Genomic DNA, 14357 nt, shown 5'->3' with positions numbered 1-14357 from the left:
GCATATATTCCATTTAGGTTATGTTTAATGTTGTTTTCTGCCAGAGCAGCAGAGTTAGGATTGTAACAATAAAAGGGAGCAACCCAAAAGCAAGTGTAAGCTGGCTGCTGTTTGCTACTTGGGGTCACTGTGATACTAAGACGCCCATCCTAAGGAAGGACACAATCGTATATCAATACAATATGCACAGCTTTAGGCCCTGGCCAACTGCAGACCAGGCCAGGACAAGGAAATGATCTATGACCCAGAAGGAAACACAGCAGAAACGCTTGGCCCAAGAGAATATGTTGCTCTGAAGTGAAAAGTTTCTCCTTCAAGCATTTAAATATCCAGATTTAAATTGAATTCCAGTGCTGACCAATAATCGTATGTAAGCTAACCCTAACGTGTTTCAAAAACCTGCAGCCTTTCAAACTTCCCACATGTCAAGGCTAACACACTTGTTCAGTCACCGCTTATCCTTCCCTTTAGCAGGCAATGGTTGAAGCAGAGGGCAAGGTTGCTCTCCTGTGAGACAGCGAGCCATCAGCTGTGTTTGAGCTGTCAGTGTTTGTATTAGCCGAGGCCAAATGGGCAGAAACAATCTGTATGCCTCGTTTAGGAGATGAAGAACAGATTTTCAAATGGTGAAGTTGGCAAGAAAACAATGAGGAAGGTAAGAAGGCGGGCAAGTTGCACCCAGCCGACAAGAGTGGATAGGCTGTTATCGCCACCCTAAAAAATTGAGTGTATTTTTCCATACATTGGCTCGAAGAACTTTCAGAAGAGCATGAGGTCTGTTATGTAGGACGTCAGAGTGGGGAAGTGGTCTGGAATGTGAGGTGGGACTGTTGGCGGTCTTCACGGTTGTGGTTATTATAGTGATGCGCATGCACAGCACAGAAGAGGATCGGAGGGGCCCAAGTTACATATAAACCCCTATCATTGAGCGGCACATGCATAGTGATGTGGCACGTTACTAAATTCTGTTCAGCCCATGCCTAGAGCTCCCAGTCTGAGTGTATTGCCAGTGTTGGTGTGATTCTTTATAAACCTGTGCAACACCCATAGTCATGTATGGGTTCGCTAGTGGGCTTGGATTGTTTTGGCTTTTAATGTGGACGTAAAATGCAGCATTACGACCAGTTTGCAGTAGTCACCCGACTCTGAAATACTAAAAATATACAGCACAACAATGACATAGTTTGAAGAATCTAGACAGTGGTAACGGTGTGAGCATCAAGGTAGTGGTGATCTTTCAGGTCAGAAGCGCTCTAGATGTACTAAGATTCAGAGTCAGTGAGGTCAAAAGAGTCCACAGAAACTTCCAAGAGGTGAAGTATGACTGTGAAGCCTTCAGCTGCTGGTGTATGCGCCAGGAATGGATGCCTTGTCCAACTTCCTGTTTACCTTCCTTGCCCTACAGCAGTCCTGGCTTCGCAACAACAATTGACACACAGTACACATGTAGAACTATAACAAAAAGGCAGTAACAAAATTAACAAGCTCGCGCACCTCGCACTGCAGCGGGAGAGAGAGGCAGAGGGGTGCACCCGCGAGTGGTGCGCGTGCGATGGAGAGAGCAGCCTGCTCTTTTTCAAAGCACATACTTGTGCTTGTGGCGGATGTATGACATTACAACGCATGCTTTTACCACGCATGCCTTTACATCGCAGTTTTTACAACGCATGCTGTTACAACGCATAGCGCTTAGGGGTGCTGGATAGTGAATAGTTTAATTTACTATTCCAACTCCAGTCCCCGTGGATAGTAGGGAAGGTGTTGGATAGTAAATTAAATCCATTCCCTATCCTAGAGCGCCCCCCAGCGCAATGAGCTGTAATGACATGTGTTGTAATAGTTTCGTCGGAAAGGCACTGCGTGGTAAAAGTTGCGTTGTAAAGGATGTTTCCCGCTTGTGGCGCGCTGCTGCGCACTCCCGCAAGGCGTATGCCGCCACAAGCACGAGTATGTGCTGTGAAAAAGAGCTGCACGACGGCTAACGGTCTCCTATGCAGCACATGCACGCTGCGTAGGCGAGATCTAAAAAAAAGTAGTGCCTGAAAAGGGAGCAAAGGAAGGGCACAAGTAATGAGTCCAGGCCCTGGGGAAGGACAAACACTAGAAGATGAATGACAGAACACAGAAACTGAGTAATAAGAAGCAAGCAAATTAGAGTAATGATTGAGCCAACCAATAGCAAGAAATGAGTAAGCAGTTGCATGTCGAAAACAGACAACAGCTGTTTGTAGTCAAAACCTAAAAATTAGCTCATCATATAGTATGAACGCATGTGAAGAATTTCCATAAGAAAAGTATGTGAGATCATCCATTCTTCACAAAATATAAAAAGATCATGAAGGGCCAACATCTAGGTTTACATGCACGGCTGACTCAACCTCAAATGCTTTCGAAGTCCGTGCGACAAAGCACGAGCACCAATCGGCCTTAAGCACTCATGTTACACTGGATGTTAAAAAGAGGGATGTAAATTCAGCTTATGGAGTATGTGAAAAGTCAAATGAAAAGCCATGCCTTTAAACAAGGCCAGCGAAAGGAAGCGTTTGTCAGGGCTTCAAGTCTAGTGCAAAAAGTGGGCCATCTGTAGAAGGGGCCTGGCCTGTGTACTTGGGGGTGTGGCTTAAATACATGAACTAAACGTTTGTGATCACTATAGTGTGCCACCCGACTGGTATTTTGGTGCAAGATTAAGTCAGATGTGAAATATAAATAGGAACTAAATCGCTGACAAGGATTACCATAATACTATTTACATTCATTGTTCAGAAATCAATCTGTGTTATTTGCCAGTAAAGTTAAGGACATGAATATAGGGCCCAATAGAGGCACATTTCAATGCCAGTTTAAATTACTAATGAGGTCTGAGACCCAGAGAGACCCGGTTCACTTAAAGCACTGGCTTTTGTATAGATTTATTTTAAATCAAGAAGGCTTTGCATTTAGATTCACTGAAACCAATAAGGTCAACAAAACCTCAATATAAAAATAAGTGTAACTACAGTCATCAAAGCTTTTTACACTGGTGTTCAGTGTCGGACTGGCCAATAGGGCTATCAGACAGTGCCCAAAGGCCTGCTCTGACTAGTCAGTGTGTGGGCTGATTTTTGGGCTGTTTGTGGGCCTGTTTCATGGTCTGCTGAGCCAGCTTTTACTGCAAATTTTTCCTGATATTGAAACAATCATTCCCTGTAGCAAGTTCAAATCCTTGCAGTCTTTCATAACTTGCCAACCCCTTATACATCGTCTTTACAAGTTCAAGACTGCTTCAATCTGCAAACATGGGCCACTTATTAGCTATCAAATGTGGGTCATAATTTTACTTCTGTGCGAGAGCCTATTTGGTGTCCCAGTCCGACCCTGCTGGTGTTCTAATAAACATGCATTTTCCCAGAAATGGTTCTCTCTTTCGGGCTGCTGGTCTGAGAGGAATTAATGACCTTGCTATCACTTGCAAAGTCTATATCTACCACATACAAGTACAAGAAAAAAAAAACGCTGACAGTATGAGGTTTTCACTCTGCCATTACTGGAAAGACCACGTGTTGAAGACCTTCAGAAGAGGCAGACAAGGGGCTGGCCCACAAGCGTCATGAAAAGGAAGGAAGTTGATTTCTGTAGCTATTTAGAACATGTGCTGTTGTGTCATCCTCACAGCTGTGCAGCTGCTCTGGCTTTTCCAAAAGATTTTCTGCAAACATATGACATCATTAAAAATTATTTAATTTCCTTCAAAATGTGTTATGGCACTGAAACATCTTCAAGAAATGTCCAGATGCACTTACTTTGTAACACATTCTATTAGTAGAAACGCATTCCCCTGGGTCCAGCCGGACGTGTCTTTCTTATGGTCTACGTTCGCTGCGCTGTGAGGTGCGACCCATGGTCTTGACATGCGAGAAAGGGAAATGGAACTGGCGGGAAAGAATGTGACAGCTTGCTTTCGGGCTGCTGGTCTGAGAGGAATTAATGACCTAGCTATCACTTGTAAAGTCTATATCTACCCCACACAAGTACAAGAAAAAAAAACGCTGACTGTATGAGCACTTCACTCTGCCATTACTGGAAAGACCACGGATTGAAGACATTCAGAAGAGGCAGACAAGAGGCTGGCCCCCAAGCGTCATGAAAAGGAAGGAAGTTGATTTCTGTAGCTATTTAGAACATGTGCTGTTATGTCATCGTCAGCTGTGCAGCTGCTCTGGCTTTTACAAAAGACATATTTAAAAATATTCTATTTAATTTCCTTCAAAATGTGTTATGGCACTGAAAGATCTTTAAGAAAAGTCCAGATGCACTGACTTTGTAACACATTCCATTAGTAAAAACGCGGCCACTTGGGTCCAGCCGGACGTGTCTTCCCTATGGTGTTCGCTCGCTGCACTGTCAATTGCGACCCATGGTCTCGACATGTGAGATGTTGGCAAGAGAGACCGGACGATGGATTCGTACACGGGCGGCTCAGCAGAACAAGGCGTGCGGCCGAGTGGTGCTAATGACTCGTGAGAGACAGATGGCAGCTGCGCGCGTGCACGCTTGCATGAACACAAGCGCTAGGCCAGCCAGTAGCACTTTGAAAACTCACCTACTAAATGTCTCGCGGCGCATGCGCTGACTCAGCGAGACCAGAAAAGCAGCCTCACACATGCTGTTGTATCTACGAACCGCTTCGGAATGAGTCAAAAGACGCGTGTATATCAATAGAAGCTCAATAGTTGACTGTTCATTTAACCTGTCCTGAGCCCTGGGAGAAATAACCACTACACATAGATGCATGCTCTTCCAAAAGGTTATTATACTTCAGCCATTTCTAGAACAGAAAAATCACTGCTTGACATGAGAAACAAAAGCCTGACACACAAGTTATAAATATCAATGTTTTGGGACTTTCAGAATATGAAAAGAAATGAGTGAACCTAGCTGACTACCTGACAGCAAGGAAGGGGAAGCACAGGACTGCTGGGGTCCACCTACATAGGACTAATGGTTCACCTGTGCAGGCAACAATGGTGGTCCAGCTCCTAAGCCTGCTATGCAGTGTAGTTTATGTAGCGTCCTGCCAGCCCAGGTACCCGCTGTTATCTACGTCACACATGGAGAGTCATTTTACACGTCTTTAATCTGATGCGTGTAAGTCAGAACTCAAAATTCTAAGCCAGCCTTCAACTCACCTCTCTAAACCTTACGTCATAGGCCTACAGTGCACAGTGGGAAACATAAGTACCAGCGTTCTTTTATTTACAAGACACTACATCTCCCACTTTGCAGTTAAAACCTTTTCAAAATAAATAAATAAACATACTAATAAAAACATGAATTAGTACATAGAAATACAGACAATTACAATACTTCAAGTTAGAGGCCGATTACAATGTCGTTCAGAAATGTTCCAAATGGGATTCGTATCTCAGAATCTGATTTGGAACCCTTGGTTTTTTCATCTAATTCCCGATATGTCTGCAAGCAGTGGAACAATTTTTGCATAATACTCCACAAGCCCAAGAAAAGATCTGAGTTGATCTTTATTCTGTGGTTCGGGAGCATCTTCTATTGCCTTAACTAAATTCTGTTTGGGGGCCACACCATCCTTACTAATACTGTGCCCCAAGTACTCAACTGATTTCACACCAAATTTGCACTTGTCCTGTGTAAGAGTCAACCCATTATATTGGAGAATGTTACACACCTTATGTAAAAATGTAAAAACTCCAGTATGTTCCTGACTCGTACAACCAAATAACAAAATGTGGTCTTGAAAGTATACTACGTTATTTAAATCTTAAAAATGTGTGCATTACCCTTTGAAAAACTGATGATGTCAAAATTAGACCAAAGGGCATCCTCATACCTAAATGTACCTTCTGATGTAATGAAGGGTGTATATGGTTTGCTTTCTTCGTGCAATGCAATTTGGTGATATGCACTGGATAAGTCTAACGTCGAAAATATAGATGCCCCCTATATTTATTCCTGTTGCTACGCATCCTGGCATAATGCCCTTTGACTCTCCAATATCTACAAACTTGTCCTATAGCTGGACATCCGTTGGCACTGGCCAAATGTCCAGAAATACCACACTTGAAACACACATATTCCATTTTTTGCCCAGGTAAGCTTTAAGCTATCACCTTGGTTTACCACACGTTTTCTCATCAAAATTGCTCTTCTTTTTAATAACTTGAATCTCAGCTATATTATTGTCAGATAATTCCTTCATATCTAACTTCATGTCTTCAATCGATGTGTAATATCCAATGCTTTATCAAGAGTTAAATCCTCTGAAGCTAATAACTTTTCTTGTAATTTCATGTCAGCTATTTTATGGACTATTTAATCTCGTAACATTTGATTGTGAAATGAGGCATAGTTACATTTTGCTGCAAGTATTCTTAAATCACCCACAAATGTATGAAATGATTCATTAAGCATTGGACCTCTACTCAAAAACCTGTGCCTTGCCTCAATCTCGTTGACTTTTTTATATACCATTTGTCTAATTGACTTAAGGCCATTTCATATATATCAAAATCGTCATCTTCCTCTTGGTGAACTGTTAAAGGAGGTAAATTACTTAAAATACGTCTCCCTTTAGCCCCTAAACAATGTTTGAAAATATCCAATTTACATTTGTCAGCAAAGTCATCACCACCAATTGCTTCAATGTACGCTGTAAAACCTTTATTCCATTGTTTCCATTCCAAAGCAGGTTCTCCTGGTGTAGATAAGAATGGAGCAGGAGCAATAATTCCATCCATAATGGCAGGAAGGTATTAATTTGAGTTGCGATTAAAAAAAACTATATTTTAAATATAACTAACTTGGTGTGCAAATCACCGAATTTATTGATTAACCCCATGTCATGTTAAGAATAGAATAGAACTGCATACAGCGTGCAAATGGGTTGCCATACTAAACATGATGAGCAATGAGCACACTAGACGTGGAGTAACTGTATTTCGCAGCAGACGTGAAAACGGGCACCTGAGCGATTTTTGTACAATAAACACTGCAGCAGAATAGCGCTGACGATGGAGTGTGAAGTAAGCTCCAAATCGTAATGTCGGACAGTCAGCGCTCTAGTCTTTAGCCAAACACACTATTTCTTGCTGACAGTTCGCGCACTAGACATAACAGGAACCAGCGTGAAGCATAAAGTCTTCAGCCAATAGAAATGCGCTTTCTCTGACTGGCGTTTAGCGCTCTAAAGGCAACGTGCTCACAGAGACCAGCGTGAAGTGTAAAAATACTACACACGCGGGTCGCAAAACCAGAAGGCAATCCGAGTAAACTTCCCAGAACAATTTGCTGAAAGCTAAATGGACGAAACCGTTGAGATCTGACAACGTGATCTGCACAGCAGGACTCCAGGCTCTTCATCACTAATCACCGCTAGTCAGCAGTGTTGCATTTTCCTTACGACAGATCATGCAGACACGCAGGTATGTTTTATATATATTTTATTGCCACAAAGAAAGTGAATCAATTCAGTGTGAAGAGTCCATGTCAACTTTCATCCCAAGGAATCTGGTCAATACGTGTCCCGTGCTCCAGATTCCATGGAACGTGGCCAGACCATATGGTACAGCCACCTCACATAAATTCACTCTTCACAAATTGTGAGAAGGCATGCGAGACCATTGTCTCACTCGCGTCCAGTTAACTATTTTTTAAATCTACTTCAGGGACCATCTAATAAAGGATTGTGTACCCTGGAGGTAGTTTCAAACTTCCAATCACACAGTATCCACTATTCACAAAATACAAACAAAAACAGCTCCGCTGTAATCAGGCGTCGAAGGTGGAAACCCGGTGATGAAGCATGCCACCAACTAGGTTGGTGGGTGAGGGTTTTTCTAAAAAACCAACTGGGTTCCCTGTTAAGGAGGCTTAACTTCAATAACCCTGCTGACTGGGTTTCCTAGAGCACCGCTCTAAGCTCGTTCTCTTTTTTTTAATGTATCTATGACCAGGGGAGACAAACTAGCACTCTTGCTTCCACCTCTTTCTCTCTATTTTGTAATTTGATAAAAATACAATATACATGCATACATATATAAAGAGGTGTGTGCTACATTGTCCATAATCGTCATATAAATAGACAAGCAATGCTCCAAACAGAATTATGGCTCAGCTAGGAAATAAGGGAAGTCTTTCAAAGAAAACAACATTTTTTAGAACTCGTTCTTCTATCCTTCCCTCTTTAAGAAGTGCCAACAACTTACTCGTTCTCGAAGTCTTGCATCTAAGTTTATTTTGAGGTCCTTGCACATCCTGCTTTCACCTAGAATTGTAGTAGCTGTCTGCAAATGGAATACAAAAACATTTCAAGGTTAACATGCTTGCATAATCATGTGGCCATATATCGAGAGGGACCAGCCCCAAGAATACTCTCAAGAATAGTTGGTGTGGATCATGGAAAAAAGTAGATCCGTTAGGTGAATTATTGCATTAATGCTAATGATATTTTTTTTTTGTTTGTATTTGCAGTTTTATATAGTGCATACTAAACTGGGAATTGTCAGAGTGCTTACAATCGGTCCTAGGAATGTTACAACATTAAAGGTATACGGGGGATTTAAGAGCAGTTACTTACCATAAATATACTACCAATCATGGTTCAAAGTTTGCAGTCTCCTGTGCCGTAAAAAAAACAAAAACTCAAGGGTTAGAGTTTAGAGTCCATATACAAAGCAGAGAAGTATAAATGAGGTTAATTGGGTAGGTATTTCAACCAGTAAATGGTAAAAGTCCAGAGTCTATATCCCCAGCAAAAAAGTTTGGAGTTCCCATTTCCACCTCCAGGTCTCAAAAGATGTCCATCACCTGCAAAGTTCCTCAGAGTTCCATACAGTTCCATCATCTTCAACAAGTACATGGAGCAGTTTGGTGCTCTACTCACAGATATCTAATGCTTCAAACACTGCCTGCACATCATTCAGACTTGGATGTCCAGTGCCTAAATGAAGCTCAACCCAACTAAGACAGAATTTCTATTTGCCAAGAACAAACGGTACAAACCTGGCTCAATGAAATTAATCTTGGCAGCTTCAAGCCCGAACATTCACTGAATGCCAAGTCACTTGGATCCAACCTGGATACCAACCTTAGCCTCTAGGAACACATACCAAAACCAAACAACATCCTTATTCCAGCTCTCTCTTCTAAAAAAAAGTGACGCCATTTCTTCCAGAAAGGCACCTTAGGATTCTGATCCATCCCTTGCACTCTAGCATCTGGATAGTTGTAACGCCCTGCTCCATGGCTTCCTAGACGCCACACTGGCACCCCCTAAAGGCCATCCTACATGCTGCAGCAAGTCTCATCTAGGGCATGAAGAAATATAATCACATCACCCCCATACTCCCAATGCCAGTCAGCACCATCTTCAGAACTAGCTGCAGAGTTTACAAACATTCCTGCTTATCTTGCATACAAGCTCAATATCTCTGGTGGTTCTCAGCACACCTGTAGCCAGGAAACCATCAGTCTGCAGACTAAGAATTAAAATAAAATAAAACGGCAGGCCTTCTCCATCTAAGCACCTAGGATCTGTAATACCATCCCTGTATCCATCAGGACCACCCCAATGCAACTCCAATTCAGGAAAGAGTTTAAGATGCAGCTTTTTAAAGAGTACTACATCACAATGCATTAACAGTCCAAAAACCAACTACCCTTCCTTCCACTCGTTGACTTTACGTTCTCTTTTCACTCTGTAGAACGCTCCACTGCCGGTTTGCTAGATTTGTGTTATAGAAATAGCACATACATACATACAATAAAATAAAGGTTGAGTGCACTGAGAGCTGCCTTCAATGGGGCTAGGTAAGTTTAATGTATTCTAGTAAGTAGGGCATTAACAGTTTTATGATTTCTGACAAGTTTGAGTGGCTTTTGAGCATCTATTGCTGTGGCATTTATATGCCCTTAGAGGTTTAGATTCTTGTCAAGTGGGACCACAAAGACTTTGTGCAATCAATGATTTTGAGATTGTAGTTTAGTATGCTAATCTTGTCCAACCAATTTAGGACCAAGTCGCACTCTGAGGATGGGACATAAGAAATAATTCAATTGTTGACAGGTTGAGGATTAGATGGTTGGATGAAAGCCAGGATAATTGGATCTTTAGGGTTTGATCAAGGTAGCAGAGCTCTTCCTAAGAGAAGACTTGTAAATAAAACTGGGTATCGTCAGCACAAAGATGGCATGAGAGGATAAAGCAATTAAGGATTGTGGAAAGAGATTCCATGTAAATGCTGGAAAGAGTTTGGTCTAGTATCAATCCTTAGACAGCCCACGGATAACCAGTTTAGTCAGTTGAGAACAATTGCTTAAGTGAGAGGAGATTCATCCTAGGGCAGGACTATGTATCCCCACTATTTTCTTTAGAAAGTTTGGTAGGATGTTATGGCTGATGATGTGACGCGAGAAGTATGAATAGATAGGAGCCCTCATTGCCCAGGAGGCATAGATCATTATCCATGATCTGTAGAATGGCAGTGTTGGTGCCGTAGCCAGCTCTGAATCCCAACTCAAACTTTTCTAGCAAGCAGTGGTCATCAGTGTATTGTTTGAGATGTGAGGAGACAAAGTTTCCAGACTTTTTGCAAGGAATGGTAGATTTGTTGATGGTCTGAGATTGGTTAGGTTTCCTGAGTCAACACAAGATTTTTTTAAGAGTGGGACTAAACTGCCCTATTTTCAGACAGTTCAGAATATCACCTTGTGGTAGCGGAGAATTGAGCAATTTTGTTAGGTACGGGCGATGAGACTGCTGAACTCTTAGATTAAGGTGGCCTGGATCAGTTCCACAAAGTGTACTTTTTGTACTGTATTAGCTATTATCTTAATGGTCATGCTTTTGTTGACCTCTCTGAATTTCACGATGCACTTGTCTTCAGAGGAATGAGAGTTTGGCTTTCTACTAAAATGTTTGCAGCAAAAGTTCAATCTTTTTAATCTCCTTAGCAAATACAACTATTTCCTCACACTTCTCTGGTGTGGGCTGCTGAAAGAATTGGTTGCAGGACTTATCTATTGCTTGATGATATTAAACAGTTTTCTAGGGTGGGGTCACACTTAGTTTACCCACAATCTGAAAAGGGGAGCTTAAGCCTCAAAGAGGCCACTTTATATCTTATCCTTTCAGTGCAAAGTTTAGTCAGGTTCAAGGTTGACAGATTTTGTATCCACTCACGTTCGACGGTTCTAAGTTGCCTTCTTCAGTCGTGTATGTCCTTTTTGCACTGTTGGAACAAGATTTTGCGCTTTTGTCTCTAACAGTTTATGAGAGCTAGTTCCTCCCTTATAATGACTATAGTTTAATTGTAGTGACTGCTCAGGTTAGTTAATGCTGGGGTTAAAGTTGAGTCCTGATGTTTGCAGAGAACTCAATAGGGTTGATATGGTGTGTATATTAGGGCTACACTTTAGGCTTTTAAACCTGACCTTTCGTTGAAGATCTTTTGAAACTGAAATGAAAGAGAATGAGGAGGGGGTAAAATGAGTCGACCATACCCAAGAATTTAATCGAGATTACCCTCTTTTGTGCAATAAGAAGGTCAAAAGTTGATCCCTTAATGTGTGTATGAGTTGTAAATATTTGGGAAAATCATTACTAATGAGGAAGGAGCTCAGTTGGGCTGCCTGAGAACCATCGAGGCATTCCACTTGAGGTTAAAATCTCCTACAAAGATCTAACTGATGGTTGTGAGAGATTGTTCGGTGTTGAGAGCCATTAATTGTTCAACAAAGATTTGGTTGTTCCACAATAGGTTGAAGATGAAATAACTATTGGAGGGATTCATTTTCACATGCATCGGGTTCAACTCCCAAGCATTAAAAAGTGAAGCATTTATCCAATTTGTAGCATCCAAATTGAAACAAATGTCTATGGATGACTGCAACTCTTTCTCCTGAAAAGCTGTCTTGATCCAGCTACTTAATCTCAAAGTCGGGAAGGATCCGTATGTCAATGAAGAGTCATTAGGCCAGTTCACTGTGAAAAATAGAAGTTAATATTTTAGGTTTGTACAATCTTTGACATTTCTGTGTAGGGCGTGTATACGCAATTATGCAGACTAAGGGCAACATAGGAACAGAGATGAGGCTGTTGTGATTAGTTTTTTTTTTTTGAATGATAAGTAATCCACTTCCTCTTACCTTGTTTGACTTAGGTGGGGGTGAGGGGGGAAGGTCTGCAGGAGGGGAAAATAGTCACTCTCCTCCACAGGATTGCTCGAATTGGTAGCTATTTTTCACTAACTTTCTGGGTAAGGGAGGTTCAGTGAGCATGGTAAAGTCAGAAGAAGTCATTGTGTGAGACAGGGAGGGTGTTAGAGTGGTTATTCTAGGGAGATGTGTAAGAGAGTTCTCCTGCAGGGGTTGGGTCAGGGTGGGTGGCAGTAGTGGTATGAAAGGTTTGGTTGGAGTTCTTGAGATTCCTAAGAGAATAGAAGTATATAAAAAAATGTCATGTTGGAGTCTGACGCCAAGACCATAATATTGCCATTAATGAAATGCGGAGCAACACTTGGCCTTTGAGGATGGGGGAATCGAGCTTGGTAACATTTGATGCTATACTGTTTTTGATGGAGCGAGTCCCAGATGGTCGCAAGTACATGGCTAATAAAGGTCTTTGCAAAAGGAGGTACCACGAGAAAAGGACATCATATTAATCTTCATTAATACGATCTTGGTGCAGAGATACTGGTCAGGGATAAGTAATTCAGGGAATTCTTTGAGTAATTTGCATCTGTGGCTCTTAGGGGTATTTGATTCTGAAGGAATCTGGACTGGCATTTAAATGCTTGTAGGTCAGAAAGGGTTCCCTTAAATCAGCTATCTTCCTTATGAAGGCTTTGCCTGCAGGTCTAGGCAACGTTTCAGACAATGAAAAGCTTTTTCCTTGAAGCAACCTTAATGAGCGGATATTACCTTTATCTGTGTGGGCAAAGCCGTGGGGACAAGGGCAAAAGCTCACTTCTATGAGGTGGTGGAATTATCTTGTAGGGAGTATTGTGACCGCTATTTCAGAAATATAGCAAAAAGGGGTTATTTAAGATACACCCTCTTTGAATGAAATAGCTCAGAGTGGTGAATAACCTAGAAAGAGATTTTCTTTCACCATTGATAAGGAATCTAATTTAATACTAATATATTGTGTGCAGCAGGGGGAGGAATTCTTTGTTGGGGGATAGCCAGTGGATTGTGCACATGAAGGGTGTGACGGATGAGGCTGACAGGGAGCATGGTAAACGTAAGATGCACATGGCCTACTTTAAACCGCAGCTAACGCCTGTAGGACTGCAGTACAAGTATTTGAAATGATATGTCCTGCTATCCCACGGACACCATCCAGTCACCCCATTCAGTCACCCAGGTTTAGAGCAGATAGGATCTGGGCCAATGTGAGCATTCTGAATCTGTCCTTCCTCAGGGGGCCGAGGTCCAAAAGTGACCCGAGGCACCCACCCTTTTTCAGGACGCAGAAATAGAGAGTGTAACAACCCCACCTTTTTTCAAGTTTAGTACCATCTCTTTGGCACCTTTGGAGAGCAACTGTAGCAGGACTGACAGCTCTTCTGAATACTGTTCAAGTGGGGGAGGGTTATTGGGCGGGAGGAAAAAAAAGGTAGAGTATAACCTTTTTAAATAATTTGCAAGATCCAACTGTTGGACGTGATAGATTTGCAACCTGAAAGAGGTGCTGCCTCTCATTGGCTGGATATGCGCCAATGAGGGCAAACTATAGTGGTTCAGTGACTGCAGTAGCAGGGAAGAAGTTGAAAGGCTGGTGCCCTCACTGGCCTGTGGCCACCAAACTGGGAGTGCTTTCTAGTGCATCACTGGTTGGGAAGGCGGTCTGGAGTAACCCCTAAATTTCCTAAACTGGTGCAGGAATTGTTTGGCACAGGTCAAGAGCCCCAAGGAACATGCTGTAGTCCTACAATCTTTAAAGCATTCAAAATCAGTGTCCGCCTTCTCGCCGAAGAGGCAGGACCCATCAAATGCAATGTTCATCGCCAAAGCCTGAACATCACCACAGCACCAAGTGGACCTTATAAGGCATGTGTATGAATAACAACACAGGTACCAACTACCTTGCCAAGGCAATCTGTAGTATCCAACTTGTACAGATGACAGATTTGGCGGCATCTAGCCCACCCTGTTTCGTGTGGGCTAAAAAGGCTTTAACATCTGGACTGCAGGCAAGATCTTGCGGCCAATTTCTTAAATGGCATAGTGTATAAGTCCGCTATACAGACTGCATTCATAGATTATAATGCTAGATTGGCTGAAGAAAACATGTTTTTCAAAGGTGTCAACCCTTTTGGATTATCTATCCAGAACAGTAGTTG

General features: G+C 42.1%; 1 protein-coding gene across 2 annotated transcripts in view; it reads right to left on the bottom strand.

The window, feature by feature from the left end:
• The window catches only part of TIGAR (TP53 induced glycolysis regulatory phosphatase), a 254178-nt gene that overhangs the window by 99540 nt on the left and 140281 nt on the right, over positions 1–14357 (bottom strand). For both annotated transcript variants that reach the window (XM_078673963.1, XM_078673962.1), the window contains one exon: positions 8220–8297. In XM_078673963.1, the coding sequence (XP_078530089.1) occupies positions 8220–8297 (78 nt within the window). The remainder of the gene's footprint in view (positions 1–8219; positions 8298–14357) is intronic.

This window comes from Lissotriton helveticus, chromosome 1_1 (genome assembly GCF_964261635.1).
Source record: "Lissotriton helveticus chromosome 1_1, aLisHel1.1, whole genome shotgun sequence".
In the NCBI taxonomy this organism is placed as follows: domain Eukaryota; kingdom Metazoa; phylum Chordata; class Amphibia; order Caudata; family Salamandridae; genus Lissotriton; species Lissotriton helveticus.
Note: the sequence above shows the minus strand (reverse complement) of the source record. Positions and strands in the feature narration are given on the sequence as shown.